The sequence below is a fragment of the Grammomys surdaster genome, unplaced genomic scaffold (assembly GCF_004785775.1).
Source record: "Grammomys surdaster isolate TR1022 unplaced genomic scaffold, NIH_TR_1.0 100, whole genome shotgun sequence".
In the NCBI taxonomy this organism is placed as follows: domain Eukaryota; kingdom Metazoa; phylum Chordata; class Mammalia; order Rodentia; family Muridae; genus Grammomys; species Grammomys surdaster.
The window spans coordinates 10,439,340-10,466,607 of NW_021604579.1; the positions used below are offsets into that span (position 1 = coordinate 10,439,340).

At 36.3% G+C, this 27,268-nt stretch overlaps 1 protein-coding gene across 6 annotated transcripts in view; it reads right to left on the bottom strand.

Annotated features, from left to right (window-relative positions):
* The window catches only part of Tut4 (terminal uridylyl transferase 4), a 101,813-nt gene that overhangs the window by 44,242 nt on the left and 30,303 nt on the right, over window positions 1–27,268 (bottom strand). For all 6 annotated transcript variants that reach the window (XM_028785314.1, XM_028785305.1, XM_028785296.1 and 3 more), the window contains 11 exons: window positions 24,739–24,916; window positions 20,807–20,895; window positions 18,824–18,875; window positions 15,723–15,792; window positions 12,838–12,964; window positions 10,733–10,852; window positions 10,352–10,564; window positions 6,900–7,074; window positions 5,439–6,133; window positions 2,797–2,947; window positions 497–583 (listed from right to left, as the gene is read on the bottom strand). In XM_028785314.1, coding sequence (XP_028641147.1) covers window positions 497–583; window positions 2,797–2,947; window positions 5,439–6,133; window positions 6,900–7,074; window positions 10,352–10,564; window positions 10,733–10,852; window positions 12,838–12,964; window positions 15,723–15,792; window positions 18,824–18,875; window positions 20,807–20,895; window positions 24,739–24,916 — 1,957 coding nt within the window. The remainder of the gene's footprint in view (window positions 1–496; window positions 584–2,796; window positions 2,948–5,438; window positions 6,134–6,899; window positions 7,075–10,351; window positions 10,565–10,732; window positions 10,853–12,837; window positions 12,965–15,722; window positions 15,793–18,823; window positions 18,876–20,806; window positions 20,896–24,738; window positions 24,917–27,268) is intronic.

Below are 27,268 nucleotides of genomic sequence, written 5' to 3' on the forward strand. Positions count from 1 at the left end.
TCTATCAAATGTCCAAAAGGTTCTAATGATCTAGCCCTTAAAATATCTCTATGACCTTGTCTTTCTATTTAAAATCTATCTTGCATATTCCACTCCAAACATACTGGACCTCCCAGTTGGCCTCTAAACATGTCAGATATAATCTAAGTCTTGTTATCTATCCTTTCTTTACATAATGTTCTCTCTGGGAATTCATATAATTTGTTCCTTCATATTTTTCAGATTCAACTCAAATGATATCTCATGAGGGATTTACTACCCAACCTATCACTTCTTTTATCACCATACTTTTAATATCATTTAATATTTATTGAAATATTGATATTTATTTCTTGACTACTATCCTGTCTTAAATATGAGAGCAGTTTTTATCTCTTTTATTAGTAATACAGCCACAGAAACTAGGATAGTACAGTTAAACATTTTTTAAGTCAATCAAACTCAAAACTATGTGATTACAGTAACAATAACAACCAATGTTTAGCCTATGACATACCATCATATTCTTTTTGAATAAACTTTTCCAAGCCAATTAAAATTTGTTCCCTGTTGTGTTGTTCCGAGCAAGGCGGTGATAATTCATCTATATTAAAAAGAGGAACAAACGTGAGAACAGAATATAAAAAATTTTCAGGTTTTTAACCTAAAAATTTTGACTCTCAATATTCTTACTGCTTATTTACTTTTATGACTTTAAACCCATAAATGAAACTAGAGAACAGGCAAGGAGACAGAAAAAAAAACTTAAAGTATATTTATATTTTACATAATTTTCTATATATCCTATAAATGCATTTACCTTTTGAAACTAATTAATAGTTTTCTTCAGATATTCAGCTCCTTCCCACACCCATATTTTCCTCCATCTCAATGCATTCAGTTACCAAAGCACCCTCTTATATCCTGTCAAGATTTCCATTTTCCTACAAACTAATCTACCTCCCTGTAATCCTGACACCTCACCTTTATCTACTATTTAAAATTGCCTGCCACAAATTAGAAAATGATTTTCTAATGTTCTTGCAGTTTTCCAGTCTTCATTTATATTACTTTTTCCTTCCCAACTGGATCATACAAATGTCATAAGAACATATGTCCCTTACCTCTTCTCTAAAGAGACATCCTCAAATCTCTGTATAGTAATGAAAATAATGTAAGAATTTACTTAAAAGTCTGTTATAATTAATTAAATCACCACTGACTTTTATGAATGGAAATGTCTCAGGCTGGAGTGATGACTCTGTGGTTAAGAGCACTGGCTACTATTTCAGAGGACCCAGGTTCAATCCCCTGGACCCTGATGGTGACTCCCCAGAGTATCCTTTCTTTCTTTTGTTTTTAATTAATGTTTATTTATTTACTCATATGGAAGAAGTGGGAGCATCACAGCACATATGGATTCTCTTTTAGCCTTCGAGGTCTCTATACAAATTTGGTATACAAAATATACTTGAAGGCAAAATATTCACATGCATAAAATAATTTTTAAAATGAAAATAGTAATAATAATAAAAGTAAATGAGTACTTATAGTAGAGAGGGAAAATAAAATGGTGGTTTCAGGTTTTTTGTTCTGTTTTGTTGGTTTGAGGCTGTGAGACTACTCTATATAATAGACATACGTTATGATTTAGTGAACTACTTGTATTAAAAAAAGACTTTGTCGCCGGGCAGTAGTGGCGCACGCCTTTAATCCCAGCACTTGGGAGGCAGAGGCAGGCGGATTTCTGAGTTCGAGGCCAGCCTGGTCTACACAGTGAGTTCCAGGACAGCCAGGGCTACACAGAGAAACCCTGTCTCGAAAAACAAAAACAAAAAAAAAAAGTAATTTTTAGTAGTAGATTGTGAGAAGCAGGTTTCTCCTTACAGAAAAGAAAAAAAAAATGAAAAATGTAATGGTTCAGAATAGGAGACTCTGTGAAATCATATTTAGGCTAACATAAATAAATAAGATGATTGCATATAGAGAAATTTGTAGGTAAAATACTAACATCTATTTTTTTGCTCTGAGAGAGCTTACAAGCAACAACATTCCAGTAATAAGAACACATGATGGGTGTGGTGGCACAAACCACTAATCCCAGCACTCAGGAGGAAGAGGCAGGCAAATGTTAAGAGTTGGGCTAAGACAAGACTAAATAGGGAAAATTCTGTCTCAAAAACAAAAGAACAAAAAATAGAACACCTTGAATCATAATACTATTCTCCAATGAAAGAAATTAGAGTACCTTGGAGAAAAGTCCACCTCTAATACTAAGTCAGAAAATATACACAATGAGCCTGGAGTATTTTGTAGTCCCAAAGGAAAAAAACCTAAAAAACAAATAAAAACCCACACACAAAGGAGGTTATGCCAGAGACACAAGCTCCAACAAGTTATATTGGGTTACACTCCCAAGTATAAGGTTTACATGAGTAAACAATGAAATAAAGAAATGACTAATTAAGCCAGGCAGTGGTGGTGCACGCCTTTCATCCCAGCACTTGGGAGGCAGAGGCAGGTGGATTTCTGAGTTCAAGGCCAGCCTGGTCTACACAGTGAGTTCCAGGACAGCCAGGGCTATACAGAGAAACCCTGTCTCGAAAAACAAAATCAAAACAAATAACTAATTACAGAGGTAGTACCCTATAGCTTAATAAAGCCTATTTAAGAACACATGCTATCAACTGGGAGTGGTGGCACATGTCTTTAATCCTAGCACTGACCAAACAAAACTGAAAAATTGTTTTTAAATCAAAAAATAAATATTCAATATCTAATAATGTACTTCAAGTAGTTACAATACCAAACACTTACCAAAACATCTTTTACATACTAAATCAAGTATTTCTCGAAATCGGTTTGTCATTGGTGGTAGAGGTTTTAGATCAATTTTCCTGAAATCCTCTGGGCAATCATTTTTTGAATGGCCATCCTTTTTGCAGATGCTGCATACTATTGTTGGCGGCTAAATAATGGTTAAAAAAAAAAATCTAATCAACTTTTTAAAGTTATTTCATCACTTAGAAAGCAGATCCAATATAGCAACAACAAACACTATGTAGTTAACTCAATTTAGTTAACCTACTCAATTCAGGAGATTTTGTAAAAAGTAATGAAATGCAATTAATATAAAAATGTGTTTTAATTGCTTTCCTCTCCCATTAAAATTACATAATAAACAGTTTACGAAGAAATCAGTAGGCAATACAAAAGGTTTATATTATTCAAACTTGATCAACACCCAAAAGAAAGCATATACAACATATTTATTTATTTATTTATTTATTTATTTATTTATTTGTCTGTCTGGGTTTTCCCCCCAACACAATCATTATCTTTATTTTATTTTATTTTATTTTATGTGTATAGGTGTTTTGCCTACAGGTGAATCTGTGCACCATTTGCACACTGGATCCACAGAAACCAGAGTTACAGATGACTGTGAGGTACTGTATAGGTGCTGGGAATGGAACCCAAGTTGAAAGAGCAGAACACCAGACAGATGAGTTAAATAGTAAACACTTAAGCCAACAAGTTACAAAAAGCACACATGTTTAAGGAAGATCCCTGTCCCCTCATTGTTACTATGTGTACCTAAAGAGTTTCCCTCCTACATTAGCTCGGACATTTACATAGCCATAAACTCTGATTCAAATTATACAAAGGGGACTGGAGAGGTGGCTCAGGATTTAAGGCACTGGGTGGTCTTGCAGAGAACCTGGACTTGATTCCTAGAACCTACAAAACAGCTCAAAACCATCTGTAACTCCAATCCCAGGAAAACAGACAAACCTCTTCTGGTATCTTAGGCACCAAGCACACAAGTAGTATATATACAAACATGCAGGCAAATATTCATACACATAATTTTAAAACCCTGAACAACAGGTTACATACAGAAACTTCTAGAGAAACTACAACACCATAAATAACTGAAATTATGTGGATATGTAATTAAGAGTATTACAGTAATTTCTATTATCTTTTCTTTTCTGGTTTTTGAGACGAAGCCCCACTATATAGCTCTCGATGTTCTAGGACTCGTTATGTAGATGAAGCTGGCCTCCAACTCACAGAGATCCACCTGGAGCTCTCTCCCAAGTGCTGGGATTAAAGATATGCACAACTATGTCTAGCTTTTTCAAAGCATTCTGTTGTTTTTAAAATGAAATTCTTTCCTATTGAAAAACAGTATTTTGTAGGACAGGCTGCACTCAAAATTAGTTAGTTCAGATTCTTTCACTTTAAAAGAACAGTACTGGGCTGGAGGGATGGCTCAGCGGTTAAGAGCTCTGGCTGCCCTTCCCGAGGACCTGAGTTCAATTGCCAGCAACCACATAATGGCTCACAACCATCGCATAATGAAATCTGATGCCCCCTTCTGGTATGCAGGTGTACATGCAGATATACATTAAATAAAACAAACAAAAAAGAACAGTATTCCTGTTAATAAAAGATACAAAAAAGTCCAGATCATAATTTCAGTATCAGAACATAATCTGACTCTTGTTTGTAGTCTCACCTACGACTTACTAATACAGTTACACAGTCCCACCACAAGAAAAGAGAAAAAAAATTAAGATTTAACTTTGCTTTTTTTTTTTAAGAAGAAAAATAACTCAACATATGTGTATGTATGAGAGTGTGGATGTGTATGCCCAGAACATTAAAATATATATTGCTTTATTTTTACACATACCTTTAACCCTAGCACTTAGGAGGCAGAGGCAGGAAAAACAAATAAAACAAAAAAACCCAAACCATTTACATATACACACATACTGTTTTGCTAATCTGAATTTCATAATAACAGATAAATCATTTTGTGTATAAAGAAATAGAATGACAACTACTAGTAGAGTACTGATACATTCTTGTATGTTAAATACGCTCTATTTAACTCTAACTGTATGGCTAGAAAGATGGCTCAGAGGCATTGTCTGCTCCTCCAAGAAAACGTGGATTCAATTCTCAGCACCCACATGGAAGCTGACAACTGTCTGTAACTCTTTTTTTTTTTTAGATTTATTTATTTATTTCTTGTATGTGAGTACACTATAGCTGTCTTCAGACACACCAGAAGAGGGCATCAGATCTCATTACAGATAGTTGTGAGCCACCATGTGCTTGCTGGGACTTTAACTCAGGACCTCTGGAAGAGCAGTCAGTGCTCTTAACCACTGAGCCATCTCTCCAGCCCTGTTTGTAACTCTTATTCCAGGAGATCTGACACTCACACAAACATACATGCAGGCAAAACATCAATGTACATAAAATAAAAATAAAATAAATTAACTGCAATTATAGGAGAAAATGTAAATAAAAGGCAGATAAATACTAAAATATCATTCCAAAACAAGCACAGAAGCTATTTTTTGTTACGATTTATAAATCTAAAAACTATCAATAGTCATACAGTAACCACAAAGTTTTACAAATTGTTTATTGTATCCTACCTTGCCAGAGGTTAAAATAAACTTATCAAACACATAATATAATTCCTGGGAGGGGAGGTTATCATCATCAATAAGGTCAGAAGTAACTTCTGAAGCTTTGTAGTTGCACGAGGTAGCAGGTATGTTGTTGCACACAATCTGATGTGGACTCTCCATTTCTAAATTTGATCTGCAGTCTGTCCCAGCAGATTCAGCTCCATCAGGGGTCCCAATGCAATTACACTGGCTGAGTTCCTTCTTTAAAGGAGTTTCTGAAGGTGTTAAATCACCTTGTTTCTCAGCTGATTTTTGCTGTAATTCACTGCCTTCACTGGCAGTAGAAAGAGATGAAGAATCTTGTCCATGGTCAGCCAAACCTAGTTCATTTACCAATAAATTGTCATTATCAACAATACATCTCTGTGATGTAAACTCCATTTCATCATGTTTAGCAGGTTGGCCTCTTTCTGAATTTACTTTTTCTGCACTTTCCCCAAGAAGAACACAATTGGTTGCCAAACAATCAGACTTCACTGGTTTCTTATTGCTTAGCTTCCCCTTCTCCTTTTTCTTGAGATCCACTGTAGATTTATTTCCACCCTTCCTTTGAGGACAGGCAAAATATCGATAAGCTGCTCTGAATCTCTCCACAACATATTCGTATACAAGCTGGCTGTTTAAACTCCGTGCAACATTCCTCTTGACTGAAAATGGATCTAGTTTTTTTTTTTTTTTAAGAAAAAAAAAAAGATCAGTAGTTAAGTCTCTGTTAGTAAATTACATTTCCATGCTTACACAGACAGATCGTAACTGCTAGACCATCAACAGAATACATTTTCCCAAAGTTTTCTAGCCTAGGATCCTAGTGAGTTTGTGAAAACAGAGCAGAAGTAAAACAAAAGTGGCATTTTTTTCTTCCATAAAATTAAAAGGGGAAAGGAAAATGTTAATTTTAAGAAATTAGCTAGTCGCCGGGCAGTGGTGGCGCACACCTTTAATCCCAGCACTTGGGAGGCAGAGGCAGGCAGATTTCTGAGTTCAAGGTCAACCTGGTCTACACAGGAAGGAAGGAGCTAGTCAATTCAATAATTACAATTTTAAGCTAGAAGCAAGAAATTACGAGATGTGCCACTCTGCTTCCCCAATATACTGTCACTAAATGAAACATTTCCAATTCCAGTATACACATTAACTATTTCATTTCTTGTCATAATGCCTTTCTGAACCAGAGTCTCACTCTTGTAGTCCAAGCTGAACTGAAACTCATTATGGTAATTCTCCTGCCTAAGCACCCCAAGTGCTGTGATTGCTACATCTGACTTTTTCTCATAGCATAATTATACGCTTGGAATTTGATGTGGAACCCAGTCAACATCAATCATCATTTTCTTTAGCTTGCCCAAGGAAGAAAGCTTAGAATTCAGTGTTAAATGGTGGGGAGCACACACAAACAGTGCACCCGTGTACAGCGGGTTATCTCACCTTCAATGGCTATCCGTCTTTTAGGCCAGTTTTTGTTCTCTCTAGTTAGAATATCTTGTATCCGTACACAAATGACATATTCCTCCAAAGCAAAATCCAGTGTGTAAAATTTTAGCAGCTCCAACCACAACTGTCCCAGGGGTACCTGATTTGGTGTTTCCAATGTTAAAGGAGACTGGAAAAAGAAAATACTTTTCATTCAAGTTTCTTAAAACTATGAATGTTTAAATTGTTAATTAGAAAAAAAATTAAGTGCGTATATTTTCAAAAACAGGCATAAAGCATTTTAAAGAAAAGGCAATCAATCAGTTTGAATTACAGAAATCCAAGGAATTCTGTGTTCTTTTCATTAAGCCAGTGATTATCAAGCTTCAGTGCACATTACAATCACCAGGTGAGCATAAAATTCAATATCACTTCCAAGAATCTGATTTAACTGATCTGGGACATTTGGATTGAGGACTAGGGTTTTGTATGTGTGAGTGTGTAGGATGAGAACACTGTGAACGGAACACAGGGGCTTGTCAATGTTAAGCAAATGTTCTGTCACTTGAGTATATCACCAGTCCTTGTATGTTTTTATGTTTGTTTCTTTGAGTAGGTGTGTAGTCTTGAGACAGGGTTCCATGCTGTAACAAAGGTTAGACTCTAATCCAAGCCACAACCTTCCAAATATTGGAATTACATGCACCACACTAGTCCTTTCAATTTTGTAAAGCTCTTTACAGTGAACCTCATGCACAGTCAAGGTTGTAAACAACTGGACAGCTATTACAATTTCTTGTTCCAAAATTTATTTTCAAAAACTAAAAAAAAAAAAAAAAAATGTTATTTAGCAAACATTTCTTTAGAACTTACTATGTTCCTAGATTTGTGCTAGGGATACTATAATAAAGAAAACTCATATTTACAACACATAACGGCTACCATCCTTAATCACACTTATGACACCTAAACCTACATTAACAATTCTTTGAAACACATACTACAGAGCAAGGATCTGACTGAAGACCACTTGGCTACTGGGTCTGTGTTTTGAATCACCACATTATACTACCAACCAAATAAGGTGGAGTCCTATTCTACAGACACAGAGATGATTTTGACAATTGCAGTAAAAGTTAAATGCTAAGGTGGAATTTGGGATACTCTTTGGAAAGAAGCCAAAGTCCTTGCCTTCAGGAAGCTTACTTCCCAAGAAAAGAAAACAAATTGAAAGGTAAATTAAATAGTAAGTTAGAAGAAACTAAGTGCCATAAGGGAAAGAAGTTGAACATAACAAAGAAAGTGGGAATCAAGGGAAGAAAAAGAGAAAGAACACTGAAAGCTAGTGTAATAGAAATAGAAGCAAAGAATGATCCAATGACGATTTGCTTTTTTTCTATACTAAATGAGATGAAAAACTACTGAACCATGCTTGTGTAAGGACAAAGGACAATATGTGAACTAATTTTGTAACAATCACTCTGATTATTGTGTTGTTGAATTCAGATAAAGCCAGGAATACATGCAGGGATTATCTGTTAGAAGACTATAGCAAAATTCCAGGCCAGAATGATAGTGGCTAGGACCAGAATGGTTAACTGTATGTGGTGAAAAGTGATGGAATTTTGGATATATTCTAATGTAAAGACAACAAGATTGGAGATTTCTGAATTGCCAGGCAGTGGTGGCGAACGCCTTTAATCCCAGCACTTGGGAGGCAGAGGCAGGTGGATTTCTGAGTTTGAGGCCAGCCTGGTCTACAAAGTGAGTTCCAAGACAGCCAAGGCTATACAGAGAAATCCTGTCTCGAATAACCAAAAATAAAAAAAAGATTTCTGAATCACTTGATAAAGAGTTTTCATGAAAGAAAGGAATAAAGGATGCTTATGAAATTTTAAACTGGGGCTAGAGAGATGGCTCAGTGATTAAGAGCACTGACTGCTCTTCCAGAGGTCGTGAGTTCGATTCCCAGCAACCACATGGTGGCTCACAACCATCTGCAATGTGATCCAATGCCCTCTTCTGGTGTGTCTGAGAAAAACTGCAGTGTACTCATATACATTAAATAAATAAATAAATCTTTAAAAAAAAAGAAAAATTTTAAACTGAATGCTTGAAAGGACAGAATACTATCAACTGATGAAACATGAAAACCTTCAAGTTTGAGAATAAGAACCAAGGTTGAGTTTACACATAAAGATACCTAAGGCAACACTAAATAGGGAGTTATATATAATTACATAGTTCAAAAGAGTACTTGTCATCCTACAGAAGGCACTTAAAATCAAAAGGACTAGAAAGAATAACCTACTAAAAGAAAGTAGAAAAACCAGAAAAAGATCATAAACCAAACCTGCAGCACTTCAACATGAACTGACTGGAGAAAAAGAACAAATCAGCAAAGAAAACTGAGAAAGACAAAGAAGCAACAACTGTGGTATATCGAAATTATTCCAAGGAAATAATCAATTGGAAATGTTGCTATATCAAAAGAGATAAACTTAAGTGCCCATGAAATTTAACAAAATAGAAGCTGATAACGTGTTGGCAAACTGATAATGTGAAGAAGACAGAAAAATAAAAGATGGTGACTATAAATAATTTTGTTAGCTTTACTACAAAGGAAAACCTAGCAATAGCTGGGAGGAAGAGCACTTAACATTCTTCTTTAAAATGGTAGAAATAGCAAAATGTTTGATTCAATAAAGAATGAAAAACTAGTAACTTAGGAAGAGAAAAAAAACTGCTAGAGTAATAAATATCCTGGATTAATTCAGAAGACAATGGAGTAAATGCCTGTAGATTACAAACTGGAAGTTCCTTTAGAAAAAGAGGTGACAAGGCAGAGTGTGAGCATAAATGACAGCAGATGATGGTGAGCTTACAGCCTTCTTTCGAATGCTTCACTATTCGCAGTAAACTAAAAGTCAAGATCATTAACTGGGATTATTGAAGAAAATCATAATAGTACAACAATGCAGTGTTTCAAACACAGTTCATCTATATTTTTAGAATAGTACAAGCTTCTGAGGGATAAAATGAATGTATATTTACCTATGGTTGTTTAGCACTCAAGAAAAAGGTGGGAACATAGCAGGTCGTTACTAACTGAGTGCCAACTAAAATAAGCAAGCCATCCCTCATAGAGCAAAAGACTTTTACTTCTCCACACAATCTGGCTACAAAACCTGTATTATGCTTAAGCTTTAATGAAAACCTAACTCAGAAAGGAAATTTTACTGGTTTAAATGAAAAAGAAAACAGAATTACCTTGACAAGATTTAAACAATACATGAAATAAATTTATTCGATAATCTCAGTACCAAAAACTAAACCAGATCAATCCCTCACTGTATAGATGAGGAAATGAGGCCAGGAGGGTCAATTTATTATTGCTAGTTCACTGAAGGTATCATAAATTCTACATACAGAAAAGCCAAAAACAGAAAACAAAAACAAAAGCTTACTTTGCCATGTTTTGCCTTCGCAGCATTACTTTGGTTGTCTGCTTCTGTCTTCTTGGTATCATCTTTTGGTTGGTCTGCCTTAGCTTTGTTTTCATCAGCAATTAAGTTTTTCTCAGTTGCACTACTTGAATTATATTCCCATTTTACAAACTTCTCCTCTACTATGCCCTTCAGCTGAAAGTCATCCATTCTTTTTGGGTCAAAGCCTTCAATCTATATAAAAAGGCATTCCAAATTGGTAATAGAAAAATTATTTAAAAAAATAAGAAAGGGAAAAGAGAAACCAGAATTCCACCTTAAAATGTTTGAGCACAACACTCAATAAGAACTACATATACATATATACATACACACACACATACATCACAAACTCATGCTTACCCAACTTCCAAGTAAGCAAGGAAGAAGAGGAGGTTTTCTTTGTTGAAGAAAAAACATCACCATTAAAGCAAAACAGTAAGAAGGGATTCCACCATCAGTCTGGGAGTCAATATAGCACAACTGCAAAATAAAATTTAAAAAAAATCCTAGCATCCAGCTTTCTTCACTCAAGTGAAACACAGTAACTTGCTCTTCACCATGTTTAAAAAAAAATAAAGATCGAAACAACGATGAAACCTAAGAAATAATCTGAAATCTCACCATTCAGAATATAATACCCACGTTACTAGTTCCCTGCACACATCCCTCACTTTTTTGATACAGGATTTTACTGTGTAGCCTAGCCTTGAACTTGCAAGCATCTTGCCACACTTGCTTTACATACCCAAGTGTTAAAATAAATAGGGTATTGGCCCTGCTTAACTCTCATCTCCAGGAATATCATGTGCCATAAAGAACTGGTTCCTATGGACAATCTTTCCAAAACTATAAGGTTCAATGTCTGATGACAGAAGTCTCTTCCAGTGAAGAATCTTGTACAAATTCCTCTCTCTGAGCGAACAGCCAAGGCCACTACCAAATCCCTCCCCAACTACTAAGTCTTATTTTATTTATTATAGAGCCATTTAATAATATTTGTATGTATTGAGCCATTTACTTCCCTTCTGGCATGAGAACATGTCTATAGTATAACAATTAAAAATCCAATGTAACCTGATATGGTGATGTATCCCTCTGATACCAGCACTGGGGAGGCAGAGACAGGTGGAGCGTTCAAGCCAGCCTGGTCTAAAGAGTGAGTTCCAAGACACACAGGGCTGTACAGAGAAACTCTTGTCTTGAAACAAAACCAAAAAAACAAACCCCCAATATAACAATAATTCATTATCATAGTGCCCATTACATATAGTTCTATATTCTAAACTTCTAGTTCCCCTTAGTCAACTATAGTTCAAAATACTGAAAAGAGGGCTCAAGTTGTAGATCAGTGCAGAACCCTTGCCTAGGATGAATAAGACTCTGGGTTCATTTCTCAGAGCTGACATGAATCAAATATAAAGTGTTTTTAAAAAATAAGTAATGGATAGCAGGGCAGTGGTGGCACACACCTTTAATCCTAGCACTCAGAAGACAAGCAAGAGGATCTCTGTAAATCAGAACCTACCCTGATGTACAGATGAGTTCTGGGGTAGCCAGAGCTATACACAGAAATCCTGTCTCAAAAAAAAAAAACCAAAAAACAAAAACAAAATAAACAAGGAGGAGGGGGAGGGAGGGAGGGGGAGGGGGAGGGACGGAGGGAGGGAGGGAGGGAGGGAGGAAGAAAGGAAGGAAGAAAGAAAGGAGGAAGAAGAGAAGAGATTTCTTTTTTTTTTTTTAAATATTTATTTATTTATTTTATTGATGAGTACATTGTAGCTGTCTTCAGACACACCAGAAGAGGGCATCCAATCTCATTACGGATGGTTGTGAGCCACCATGTGGTTGCTGGGATTTGAACTCAGGACCTCTGGAAGAGCAGTCTGTGTTCTTAACCGCTGAGCCATCTCTCCAGCCCGAGATTTCTTTTTAAAGGGAGATTAACAGCACTTCTCCCTATTCAATTCCCAGCACCGACACGGCAGCTCACAATTATCTGTAACTCCAGTACCAGAGGTTCCAACAACCTCTTCTCACCTCCTCCCCAGGTCCCAGACATACATTTGAGAAAAGCACATGTATACATAAAATAAATAAATTTGAAAGAGAAAGGTATATAAATTAAGTGAAAAATTCCAAAAATAAAAAATTTGCAAGTTTAATGCACTGCCCTGTCACAAATGTTCTATTTTATTATTATCTTACTTATATATTAAACTTCACCACAAATGTGAATAAAGAAAAAAATAGTATTATAATGGTTCAGTGTCATTTACAATTTCAAGCATCAACTGAGGGATGGATAAAGAAAATTATTACATGCATAAAAAAACTTATTTTAATGTCCACAGTGAAATCTGCCACATAATTTTCCATGTGGGGCAGACAACTACTTTGTCCTACATATTATAATTTATATGTCATAATTAGAAAAAGCTTGACTTATTTTCTTCTGTTCCACTTACCTTAGCCCAATAGCGAAAAGCTAACACTAAGGGAGTGAAGACCGGTTCCAATTTGCCAAGAGCAGCAAGTAAGTCAGTTGTGAGACATGCCATATCATTTCCTGCACTCACTCTGCATAGTAAACCACTGTGAATGAGAAACAATTCCATTGTGTCAATGCCTTTAAAAGAAGAATGCTTCAAAATCCCAGAGGCTATCCTTTTTGGTCATCATATTTTAATAACCAAAACAGTTACTATAGGGACTGGAGAAATGGCTCAGTAGTTAAGATTCTGTACTATTCTTGTAGAGGACACTATTTTCATTACTAGCACCCACAAACATATACATATAATCAAAAATAATTGTTTTAAGTCATAGTAAAAACATTTCTTCTGTTTATTTAGTGTGTATGAGCACATGTGTGCCATGATGTGCATGTGGAAGACAGAGAATAATTTGTGAAAGTTGGGTTCCACAGATCACGCTCAGATGGTCAGGTTTGGGGACTAGTGACTTTATCCAAGGAGCCATCTTATCAGCCTATGTTTGGGAGGGGGATATAAGGACAGGATCTTGCTATATAGCTCAGGCTAAGATTACAAGCTCCAGACTCCAGTGACATTAACATCTTCAATGTCAATTAAAATAGCATACTTCTCTCTTAGTTTGTTCTCTTTGGCTCTGTCCATGATTTAAAAAAAAAAAATTTACTAGCTATACTTCTCAACATTAATTTTTTTTTTTTTTTTTTTTTGGTTTTTCGAGACAGGGTTTCTCTGTGTAGCCCTGGCTGTCCTGGAACTCACTCTGTAGACCAGGCTGGCCTCAAACTCAGAAATCCGCCTGCCTCTGCCTCTGCCTCCCAAGTGCTGGGATTAAAGGCGTGTGCCACCACCACCCGGCTCAACGTTAATTTCTTATTCAAGTTTTTATAATTTTGTTGTTGCTTTCAAGCTAAAGATTAGAATTTATTTATTAATCCAGGACTCGTGCTTTTGTAGAAGTCAAACAGGAGCTACCTTAAGTAGAATAAGATGAATACAGTAGAGAATATCTAGGGGAATAAAAGGGAATAGCAAAAAAACAAAAAAAACAAACAAACAAAAAAAGAATCTAAAGACGAATGTTCCATACAGGCAGTTTAATACAATATAGGAAAAAAGCCCACTGTTTTCTGTTTTGTTGTAACTAGAAGTCAAATGCCTATTTTCCAGTACTGATTTGCCTTAAAGAATATTAATTTGTACAAATGCTTACCCCCTCCCAGTCTCAATTTTCTAATTTAGAAAATAAGGAAGTTAGGTTGAAAAGATAGGTTAACCAGCCTGAAGACCTCAGTCCCATCCCTTAGAACCCATCCTGGAACCTATGCAAAGCTTTGAAGAAGAACACTAGGACTACAAAGTTGTTTTCTGACCTTCACACACGTGTCATGGAAAACAAATCCACACATACACATTCAAAGAACTTAAATTAGATCTCCATAGAACGTTCTGACTTTAAATAAGAAAACACAATATTAGACTACAAGAAAAACAAATGAATAATCAACAGAAGAACATCTATTTTTGTACTTTTCCCATGTTGATCTCAAGTAATAGTCAGCATCCTACTTTTTCTTTTTTTCTTTCTTGAGACAAGCCTCAGTATGTAGTCTTGACTGGTCTAGGACTCACCATATACACAAGGCTAGCCTCAAAATGATAGAGATCCCCTGCAGCATGCACCATCAGAACTGGCTAATTTTCCTTTTTCAAAGGTACTTTTACCCTCTCAGGCCTACAGACATCTGACTAGAAAGGCAATGAGTCATGGTAACTAAACAAAAACTACATTGTAAAAAAGTATTTCTTATACTATTAATTTGGTGTTTGTGTGTGTGCACATGCATGCACATCCTTAAATGGATGTCAGAAGACAACTTTTAGGAATTGGTTCTCTCTTCCTACTGTGTATGTATGTCTCAAGATAAGCTCAGTTTTTCAGGCTTAGCAGTAGGTAGGTGCTCTTATGATCCACTAAGCCTCCTCACTAGCCCCTCAATTATAATAGGCAGTAAAACCTTATCAAGAGTGGCTATTTCTTAATTTATGTTTATATGTCCAGAACAATATAATACTTACACAAAAGTAAGTGCTCTTAGCATTGTTGGGCATGTAAATGAATTTAGACAAAAAAAGTTTTACCTACAGTATGTTATTTTTAAATCTCTGCAAGCTCAATTTCTTGATCATACGTATTTGGCGTGCTTTAATAAATGACAACTAGTATGGTCATATAAACCTATTAAGAAACCTAAGCACACAATTTCTCTCAAAGTTGTTTACCACAAATCTGGTTCTTTGTACGGTTTTTTTTGAGGGGGGCAGTTAGGGGTAACTACAGTGTATGTATGTATGTATGTATGAATAATGGCTTATATGGAATCCAAGGGATAGAACTCAGTTTGTGAGGTTTATGTGGCAAATGAGACATCTTGCTGACCCTGGGGTAGATGTATGCGTGCATGTATGTGTGCATATGTGTGTGAATACGTGTGTGCATGCGTACATACATGTGTATGTATATGTTCACAAACATGGACAAATATAGTAACGTGTGTAATAGCCAGAGGTACATGTGGGGTATCTTTGACTATTGTTCTCTACATTCTTATTTAAAACAAGGTCTCTCACTAAACCTGGAACTCAACATTTTGGATAGGCTAGCTGCCCAGCAAGCTCTAGGATCTTCCTGTTTTTTTCCAGACATAAGATTACCCAGCTTGTTATCTCACTGCTGAGGATCCAAACTCAAGTCCTCATGTCTCTTGTTTGTGCAGCAAGCACTTTACCCAGTGAGCTATTTCCTGAGCCTGAGGTTTGTTTGTTTTTATAAATACCTTATTTTCTTCATTACCAACCTTTTTCGATCTTTGCACACCACAACAGGAACTTTAGCATGAAAATCAGATTCCACATCTACATACAATGCTAATAAGAGGGGGAAAGTAAGTTAAAGTCAGTATTTCTAAGTAAACAGCAAGTAATAATTTCATCCTAAAGTTCACTCTCATTACTTCTGTAAAAATAATTCATTCTTTCATAACTCTCATTATGAAAATGAACCCGAAAGAATTTCTTACCTCTCCTCGAGTCATTGGTTTTATGCCACAAGCCACAACTATAGTATCAAATACTGTTTGAAAATCAGAAGCACCATAAGAGGAAAGGGCTTCTAACATCTCTAAAAGTTTGAATATTTCCAAGTAGTTATGGAAACTTCATGGATATACAGCAAAAAGGGCACATCACTTACTTTTGAGGGCTAGAGCCACAGTAGAAGCATGCTTTGCTTTCAAGTAGAACTCTTGACCCCACCTAGTTAGTATTACCAAAATCTGCCTAACAGAAGCTTCCAAAGATATATTAACAGGGAGACAGCATATATCTACCCCGAATCTACCACCAAAGTAGATCTCGTGTCATAAATACCTACTTCGGGGTCTGGGGATATAGCCCAGCAGGAAAAGTTCAATCCCCAGCACCCATGTGATGGAAGGAGAAAACAAACATACACAGATATACAAAATAAATTTAACTTAAAATTAAGTACAAATATCCACTTTATATAAAAACAAATGGATTGACATTTCATTTGGAAAAATAACTCAAAGAAAAATTTCTCAGTAATACCTGATGGGATGATTTATGATTAAAAATATGTACTAGAAACCCATTACGTCAGAAATATTTTTATACACAATGAATATGGCAGTAACTTAAAACACAGAAACTTAATGAGAAGTTTGAAACACAAATATGAAAACAAATCTTGTAGATAGCAGGTTTCTACAGGAAACAATGAGAATATTAAATAGAATATAATTTAAGATGCTTTTAACCTACATATGACATAAGACGATCTCTCATGTGAAAAAGACGAACATTTTAAAGTTATAATAGGCTGAAAACTTCTCTATAATTCTAAAAATGCAAAAACATTATGTTTACCTCATATTTGTAATATGCCTTTAAGTTTTTGTATATTTAAAAACAAGCAGATGTAACTCAGTTAAAATATCTCTATTTTATTTCTTATATTAATTAGTTTCCCAGGTCAATGGTAAACAAGAAGCTCATAAATGGGCTAATAGGATGACTCAGCAGATAAAGGTCCATGCCTCCAAGCCTGACAACCTGAGTTTGATTCCAGGGACCCACACGGTATAAACAGACAACTATCATGCATATACCACACCACCACCACCACCATCATGACACACACATACATACATACATACATACATACAAACAAACCTAAATAATTTTTAAAAAAGAAGGATGAGCCAACTAATTTACTAGGATGTATATATGTAAACTGGGGCTTGTTTTGAAATACTATACTTTTATTTTTATTTTGCTTAAAAGTATTTTACCTATGTAAATATCTTTTTTTCTTATAAAAAGGATTCCAGACAAGTAATATATGAAAAACTACTTGGTATGACTCAGTTGACATAACACAATGATTAAGTTAGGCTACTATCATTGTTTCAAGTAGAAAGAAAATGGCCGAGCATGGTTTGTGAACATTTTTAACCTCAGCATCCAGCACTCAGGAGGCAGAGACAAGTGGATCTCTGTCACTTTGAAGCCAGCCTGGTCTACATAGGGAGTCCAGGACAGCCAGGACTATGTAGAGATCCTGTCTCAAACAAACAACAAACAAATGAACAAACAAGACAAGTGGAAATAAAGCATGTATACACATCTTTATTCTACATGTCCCTCTAATTTTATCAGTGATTTTTCAATAAGATGAAAACAGACCTATTTGTCTTCATTTACACGTGAAATGCCCACAACATAGTAGCTCCCTTTTACCTAAGGAGATATTTTCAAAAACACCAGTAAATATCTGCAACCTAAGGTAGTATCAAACCATGTAAATACTAGCTTTTTCTTAATCAAACATGCATATGACAAATTTCAATATGTAAATTAGACACTTTAAAAGATTACCAGGAATAACCAAATAGAACAGAACAATTACAACATAATAAGATACATGAATGTGGACCCTTCTGTGCATGATATTGCAGAGCATCTAATAAGCTGATAACTAGACAGCTACTAAAAGACTAGTGGATGGAGCTAATAAGAATAGAATGCAATTTAAAAACGAAAAAGGGCTAGAGAGATGGCTAAATGGTTTAGAGCACTTGTTCTTAACAAGGACGTGGGTTCAGTTCACAACACCCACATGATAGCTCACATACATCCATAATTCTAGTTCTTTAAGATTGGATACCCTCTTCTGATCTCTGCAATCATGAAGCACACGCTCGCATGCACACATACACACATATGGGTTAAACACTCATACACATAAAATAAGTAAATATTTTTAGCAAGGAATTGCTTAGTTTTAGAATGTTCCACATAACTTTCAGATTGTGGTTGGATACAGGTTAACTGAAACCACAGAAAGCAAAACTGAGAAAGTGACTGTAACTGAACACATGTCTAGTGCAAGGCCCTGGGTTCCATCCTATGGCGATGTAAAAATCTCATGTCCTCCTGCCTGGATGCTGCCATACTCCTGCCTTGTTGATAATGGACTGAACCTCTGAACCTGTAAGCCAGCCCCAATTAAGTGCTATCCTTTATAAGATTTGCCTTGGTCATGGTATCTGTTCACAGCAGTAAATTTCAGCACTAACTGCTATCATGTATAAGAATACGTGTGTGTGTGTGTGTGTTTGTGTATTTAGTAGGGTACCTGGAAATGTAATTTATATGTTGGCTAAGTTAGATATACTGTATCAAAGTTGATAATTAAAAAAAATGTAAGTGCTTCATCAAATTTAAAAGTAGCTTTTAATGCTATAGTCTCTCTTTCTGCAGGATTTACTTATTTATATATGTATTTTAATTTTGCTAGCCATATGTAAACAATACAGTGCATATGGTTTTTTAAAAAAATAGATTTTCATAAAAGAAGAAAAACCAAGGAACTTACCACTTTTTTTTAAAATTCCAAGCACTTGTATCAGAAGATCTGGATGATTCATCTAAAATGTTTCATTAAAACAAAGGACAAGCAGAAGGACATTAGTGAGAATTCAATTTGATTAAAAAATAACATTAAAAACTCATGCTCTGAATTTTAAAATATTACCACCAGAATCATATTTTTACTTTTATATCAACAAATCTTATTTAGAAAAGTAGACTACAACAAATGCAGAACTATTATTCTAAAATAGAAAAGTTTACTAAATGACTAGAAATTTAAATGCCAAACTTTCATTCAAATCAAAAATCTGTGCATACAAAGTATTTAAAAAAGAAAACTTCAAGCATTCTTCTGGCTAGTTTTATGTCAACTTAGCATAAGCTCAACTCACTTGGGAGGAGGAAACTTTGATTAAGAAAATAACCACTAGATGGGCCTGTAGGCATGCCTGAAAACAATTTTTTCCCCTTCATTGATGTGGGAGGGCCCAGCTTACTACTATAGGGTGGTGCCACCCCTGGGCTGTGGTCCTTGGTGCTATAAGAAAGCAGATCAAGCAAGCTATGAGGTGTAAGCTACTAAGCAGCATCCCTCTATGGCCTCTGCTTCAGTTCCTGCCTGATTTGAGTTCCTACACTGATTTCCCTGGAGAATGGACTACAAGCTATTAAATAAAATAAACCTTTTTCTCCCCAAGTTGCTTTGGTCATGATGTTTTATCACAGAAACAGAAATCCTAAGACAAACATAAAATTCTGACTAGTAACTTTTTAAAAACTGTATTATTGTGTGTAATGGGGTGGGGTGCGTGCCACATATATGGAGGCCAGAAGAAAATATGTAAGAGTCGGTTCTCTTTTTCCAACTTGCTATAGGTTCCAATGATGGGGGTTTACCAGACTTGTTTGGTAAGTAAGTGCTTTTACCCACTGAGACATCTTGCTAACCCTTAACTGATAAAAATAAGCAAAGTTATTGCTAAATATTATTGATATTGTTGCTAATAACACTACTACTAATGATAACCTAACTGCTACTAATAATTAATAACTGTTAATAATCTATTCTTTCTTATATAGGTATTTATCATTTATCAGGCTATGTGCTTGAGTTCATCTCATGTAACATAAAAACTGGCCCAGATGTGATAGAGCACACTTTAAATGCAAGCACAGAGCAGAAAGAAGCAGAGGATCTCTGTCTCAAAAACAGATAGATATATTACACCTCATTTGGAACCTAGAGATGATATACTCCAGAATGTGACCCAGGTTCTTAGAAACACCATTTTATGGCCCAATGTGGTGTTGCATTCCTATAACAGCATTCAAGAGGCAGAGGCAAGAAGATTGCTGTAAGTTCAAGGACAGCCTGAACTATACACTGAATAGATTGGGAAATCCTGTCTCAAATAACCAAAAATAACTAAAAAATGCTTTTAGCCCAGTTTTTAAATTCAGGAAAACAAAAAAGATCAAGTAATCTGTTTTTACTCAGCCAAGTCTTTTTGTTTGCGCCCCACCCCCAACCTCAAGACAGGGTTTCTCTTTGTAACAAAGCCCTGGCTGTCCTATACTCACTTTGTAGACCAGGCTGGCCCCAAACTCACAAAGATCTGCCTGCCTCTGCCTACCGAGTGCTGGGATTAAAAGTGTGTGCCTCCATTCCCGGCTTTATTCAGTCAGGTTTTAAACCCAGCTTTCTTGTTTCAATCTTTCTACTTTTCAACACTGCTTACCGGAAGTACTAACTAGTCAACAAACTCAAATACACACACTTTTTATTATTACTTTTCTCTGGTGGCTTTTTTTCACCCTCATTTGAAATGTAATAGTAACTTTTAAAAACTACTTAGTCTTCATGGTAATACTCCATAGGCCAAAGATGTTTTTCTTTCCTCCTTCCCGTCTCTGAAAACATAAATCATTAAAATTATCAAGTACTAATTAAGTACTATAAATAGAAAGCTCTTTTTTAATTACTCACCTTGGGAGGAAATTTTATGTCTATATTAACATCACTGCTTTTCAGAGCAAACTTTGTCAGAGATGAACCATACAACTTCAGTGAACATTCTGGAATAAAAGAAAAACACAAAAGCATGAAACTGCAAATAAGAATATTAAAACTAAACAAAACAAACAAAGCACTGGAAACCATCCAGATGGCTCAGTAGTTAAGAGCACTTGCTGCTCTTATAGAAAACCAGAGTTCGATTCTAGCACCCAAGGGCAACTCACAACCATCTGAAACTCTAGTTCCAGAGTCTCCAATAGCCTCTTGTAACCTACCAGGCATTCTCACACACAAACTACACATAAAATCACACTAGCCCCCATATATATACATCAAAATGAATGAATAAAAACATACGGAAACTATGCATTACTTCAATCCCATGTCTTTTAATTCTGGCATAATTAAAAAAAACTGACATCCTTTCTAACTGATCTATAAAGTAATGACAAATGGTACCATAATAACAATTATGAGGGCTGGAGAGATGGCTCAGCCATTAAAGGCTAGGCTCACAACCAAAAAAAAAAAAAAAAAAACCAACAATTATGGTTACCAGAAGAACAAGAAAAAAAATCTACCATAAAAGTTCAATGTTTAAATTCAAACAGTTCATTTAGAAACAGTCTAAAAATATTTAGCAAGCAAACATACTCATCTAGCAATGCTATTGCCACAAAATGTATTCTTTTAGATACTCATATAAGAACCAAATTTAAGGAAAGGCTCAGACATTCAATACAAACACTTTTTCAAAATACAAAGTAACTCCAATTCAACTGATGCTGCAAACTTAAAACACAGAAAAACTTTGTGGCTATCAAGATAAACAGAAGCTACTACATCTTTCTCAAAACAAAAACAAGGCATACTTTCAAAGGATCACATCAAAGAAAATGTGAAAATAACATGTGGAGCGGGTACTGACCAGGCATAGACAGGTTCTTAGAAAATTAACATTCGTGGTACGCCTAGATCCATCTATCATCCTCCATGACAATAAAAACCTTTTTGGAACCAAGGACTTCCTCGTGTCATTAGGGCTTGCCGCTGCCAAGGCCTCTAGGCCGCTGGAACCATAGGATTCCTCCCGAATGTGGGATCCGCCACAGCGTGGAAGCCCCTCCGGGGCCCCACTGCTGTGGCGGTCTCTAAATTTTCACCACATTTTGGTGCATCCAACGTGGAGCACAGACACCCACGGACTTAAAACACCGGGCCACCCCAGTCTGCTACAGAACGCAGCCAAGCTTCCCGCCCTGCTTGTCCAGTGCTGTGAGGAATCGACTCAGTGAAGATACCGCGCTTCTCCCATGCTGACTGAAGCTACAGCTGCTTAATCTCTCACTTAGAGGATCTCTGCGTTCCAGCCACGAGGACCCACATCTCCAAACAAGCTGGCCAGGCCACCGACTCTGCTAAGCAAGTACAGTCTCTCCCACAGGTGCTGCTAGGGCCTCTTTCTTCTTCCCCTATCCCTCTCCTTTTCTCAGCTGTGGGTTATCCGACGTGAACCCACATGCCCCCGTCTCAGTCCTGAGAGCCAAGGACTTGAGACCAGTCAGTCTCTGGCCAACTTCTGGCCCGGAGATTCCCAGTCCAAGAGCTCTGCACCCCTGCGGAACCAGAGTAAAAATTCCCCATGCTGGGCGGGGGCCCCACCACGCTCGCCCGGTTTTACAGGGAATAAACTCAGCCAAGATCCCGTATGTTCCTGCCATGCTGAGCTACAATCCCAGCCTACTGCATCATGGCAGACACACGGACCCACAACACAACAGATATTCACACCCGCGCATGCCCATGCATGGGCCTACATCATTCCCTACAGGTGGTAGAGGATTTGGACAAAGCCAGCCCCAAGAGTACCCCCCCCCCCCGTGCCTGCCAAGACCCTCTCCATGGAACCATCCAACAGAGACAAGCTGCCTACATCTCGTCAAACCACAGACTCCAGAGATGAGCTGATGCCGAGACAGCACCATCTCCTGAAACATGACAAGCTGCCTTCTCCCAGTCATCTCGTCTGACTGAAGACCCAGAGATACTCACTACCAGCTGCAGATGAACTCTTGCCAAAGTCACATAGCTGAAGTGACGTGTTAGTGAAGAAATCATAATGTCTATTTAGATTAATCAGATGTCATTACTCTCAAATTGTACAATATATATTTAATTGATTCAATGATCCCTTACCTTCCCTACCCCCCCCCAACTCCCATTACCCTGTGACTTAATGGTGCTAACCCCTCTGGCCTACATAGTGCTTTCTTTCGACTTCCTCAACCAAAATTTTCACAGTGACCCCCCCCTTTTTTTAAAAAGTAAAGGGGAGGAGATGTGGGACTGCATAAGGGTATCCTGGGTCATGGTTGAGCAGGTGCCTAGAACCCCGAAACTCTGCAGACTCTGCGTGGGATTCTGCGTGAGAACCGGCAGGAGTTTGGCGCTTCCCAGAATCCAGGATCCTGAAAAGCAGTCATGGTCTCCATAGAATTACATTGTTCAGTCACATAGGCCAGACTATAGGCCTCAGGCCCTAAGGATTTACATACTAATGAAGGCCAGAGGGCAGAGCAAATTAAGCATGCCTCCCCCAGGTCCTCCCCCAATCCTCCCCCTTTCTCCCTCCCTATATAGCTCAGGACTGCCCTGAGTTTTGGGGGGTACGCCTAGATCCATCTACCATCCGCCATGACAATAAACCTTTTTGGAACAAAAAAAAAAATTAACATTCATATTCAGTTGTATGCTTTTCAAACTTAAAAATGTATAATCATTATATTATTAAAATCATAAAAATTTAAGTCCTGTCTTTAAAATAATATTGAATTACTTTCTTTTCAATAGTTCTAATCAGTATTCAGTTCAATATTTAGGTAGAAAAACATTATTAGAGAAAAAACAGGAAGTGAAATTTCATTTTTCCACTTAATTATTTCTTATGAATATCACAATAGGACTATATGTAACTATAACTGATCAAATGTTCAACATCTCTTTGGATGGTAAGAAATTAAGTCTCACTTAAGATACATTTACCTTAGCATTTAAAAAAAAAAGATGGACAGCAACCTATACATATAAATGTATATATAATAATAAACCTGAATTCATTAACACCTTGAACCCAAGTAAATTTTCTCTAAAGTCTTTAAACTAATTTTTCCCTAACATCAAGCAATAAGAATTTTATTTAGTGATATTAGAATGTCTACACTGAAATTAATATTTTTTTAAAAAATCATAATTCATTCAAAAACCAATGGTATTCAGGGGCTGAAGATGAAGAACAATTAGTGTTCTTACAGTAGACCCAAGTTCAGTTCCCAGCACCCCACCATGAGGCTCACAACCATCTTTAACTCAAGCTCTGAAGGCTCTAACTAACACCCTCTTCTGGCTTCTGAAAGCACCTGGCACATGTGTAGCAAACATACATACATACATATTTTTATAATAAATAGACCAAAGTAGAATATCTGACCATTAAGAAATTACCTATGTTCAGCATTTTAAAATCTTTTTCTCATACTATAAAATTATACAATTTTCTTTTTTTTATTAAAAGGAGATACTTTAATAGAAGCAATTCCTAAAGAGTGAGATGGTAAAGGTGCTTGATGCCTAAAGACCAGAGGTACATCCCAGACCACAAACAGTAGAAAGAACTTTTCCTCTGATTCTACAATTACATGCCCAGGCATAAGCATTCACATACACACACAAACAAAAACATTAATGTACAAGTAGGTCATTCCTACTTAAATTCATCTACTTTTAAGAAGCAAAAAAAAAAAAAAAAAAAAAAAAAGGATGTACAATAAGTTTACCCTAGTTCAAGAAGAAGTAAAAGAATATTTTTGATTCTACGAATTAAATACATAAAATGAATCTGGTACCTGGTAAAAATGTCATTATAACCTTTGACATTTCCTCCACAATGTCCTGGCGGATTCTGAGGTCATCATCTGTTATTCCTTGTTCTTTTGCTAATTCAACAACTGCAACACTTAAAGCAGCCAAGTGAGCAGGGGAAGGAGATGGAAGAGACCGAAGTTCACTCTCTTCTTGTTTTTCCTGTTAGTATAATGTTTCACAATAATAACATAGTTTCCACTTTAATATCCTTATACTTAAGAAAGATTAGAAAAAACAAATATTTACACATGAGAAATAGAACATGCAATAAGTAAGTGAACCAAAGAAAAACTGTTGCTTTTAGGCCACAGGATTCAAGGAATAAAAGGTACAGCAAGGGAGTTTACTAGTTAGGTTTTTTTTTTTTTTAAATAATTTCAATTTTAATTTTTTTTGAGATTATAATTACATCATTTTATTAAATTTTAAAATCTGCTTTACAGCAAATGGAGAGAGTTCACTGGTTAATAGTGTGGGATGCAGCCAGGTGGTGGTGCCACATGCCTTTAATTCCGGTACTTGGGAGACAGGCAGGTGGATCTCTATGTTTGAAGCCAGCATGGTCTACAGAGTGAGTGAGCTCCAGGATAGCCAGCTCTGCACAGAGAAAAACTGTCTTTAAAAAAAAAAAAGAAGGAAAGAAAAAGAGAAAGAAAGGAAGGAAGGAAGGGAGGGAAAGAGGGAAGGAAAAAGGGAGGGAGGGAGGGAGGGAGGGAAGGAGGGAAGGAGGGAAGGAGGGAAGGAAGGAAGGAGGGAAGGAGGGAAGGAGGGAAGGAGGGAGGACAGATTTTGTGAAGGACCCCATTTCAGTTCCCAATATCCACATCCAGTGGCTCACAACTGCTTTTATAACTCTTATCTCCACGGAACCTGACGCCCTCTCTTGGATTCTGCTGACTCCCATAGGCAGCACACACACAGAAGTAAACAAAAAAATGAACAGATATCAAAAATAACAATTTTAGAAGAAAAACATTTTAAAAACTGTTCCACTGTACTATTAAGTATAATACATTATGAAAAATCTACATCAAAATTAACACAACAGCTAATGATTCTGTAGCAGCAAGGACAGCTATCTTAGGTATATCAGAAAGTTATCAATCATATCTAATCAATGCTGGCAGTATCAAGTCAAATGGTCATACTTCCTAAAGGGGGCTTCTACCTCTGTTCTGCATAAAAGGGGTGCTTGAGTTTTGAACCCTACCTTCCAAGAAATGGGCTCTAAAGTACAGTTTTAAAAAAAAAATCTGTTTTGCATTCAGCTTTGCATGTGTTTGCATTCTTTAAGGGGCATGTGTAAACACACACACACACAAACACATATAGAATATCATGTTTTACCATCAAACTATGAAAAAGCTGAATGCAGAAGACTACAACCCAGACGTTCTAGGAGATCAAGTAAGAGGATTCTTTTCAGAGAAGTTATCTGAGCTAACACTTAGGCAATGCATTAGTCATATTAAATTTTTTTTCATATTAAAATTTTTAAGAGAAAATTAAATAATATACCAATATTCTTAGAAGAGTATTTTATTCAAATCTGTATGAGATATTTAATAAAAATATTTTGAAATTACAAATTCTGAAGTGAAAAGTTGACGAGGATTTCTATGGTCTATACTTCTCAGTCTCATGTCATGACATTTTCCTTCTAGTTCTTTCCTTCAATCCTACTGAATTCATTCATGTCCTTACACATCATGTTCACTCTTCTCAAGAGACCTTTCTTTATGATGTTTTATTGTCCCATACTTATTGTTTTGCTTTTTAAACTGCTATTTTAAAGTTCAGCACAAAGGTCATTTTCCAGGTATACTTCCCTGTTCTAGATCAAGAAAAATATTCTTGTACATTTCCTTAGCACATTTCTCCCTCTAATAAGACACATTATACCTAAACTCTTATTTACCAATTACTAGGAACACCAAGGACAGAAATCATGATTATCATATTCACCACTACCGACATCTAGCAAGTGGACAATATATACCAGTTGGATATGTGAGACAAGGTAGAAAGACAAGGAGAATTACAGGGACATAGGAGGTGGAGTCCAGTTGAAGCCTCAAACTTCCAGCACAATAAATGGTTGCTGTGAAAGCTACAGAGATAAGATTCCTTTCATGTGTAGATATTTTATGTTAAAATAGCAAGCATCAAGGCTGAAGGCCTGATCTTGGGTAGGACTTTATTTGTGTCTAGACATTTTATCTCAAAAAAGAAAATAAGAAAAATTAACTTTAAGATCCCTATAAGCTTTTACCTTGTCAGTTTTAATCCTGTCAGGTACCCCACAGCAACTACCCTATAATCACATTTAGGTTCCACTAGCAACCTTTTGAAGACTCAAAACCCATTCAAATACTGCATGTGACTGTTATAAAGATAATGAAGCGCTACTCATTGAAAACCCCACACCAATCATCTTGGGTATACCATACTTCCTAAAGCCTCCTTTTTCTTAGCCTATGTGATTAAAATCTACAATAAAACACGATGCAG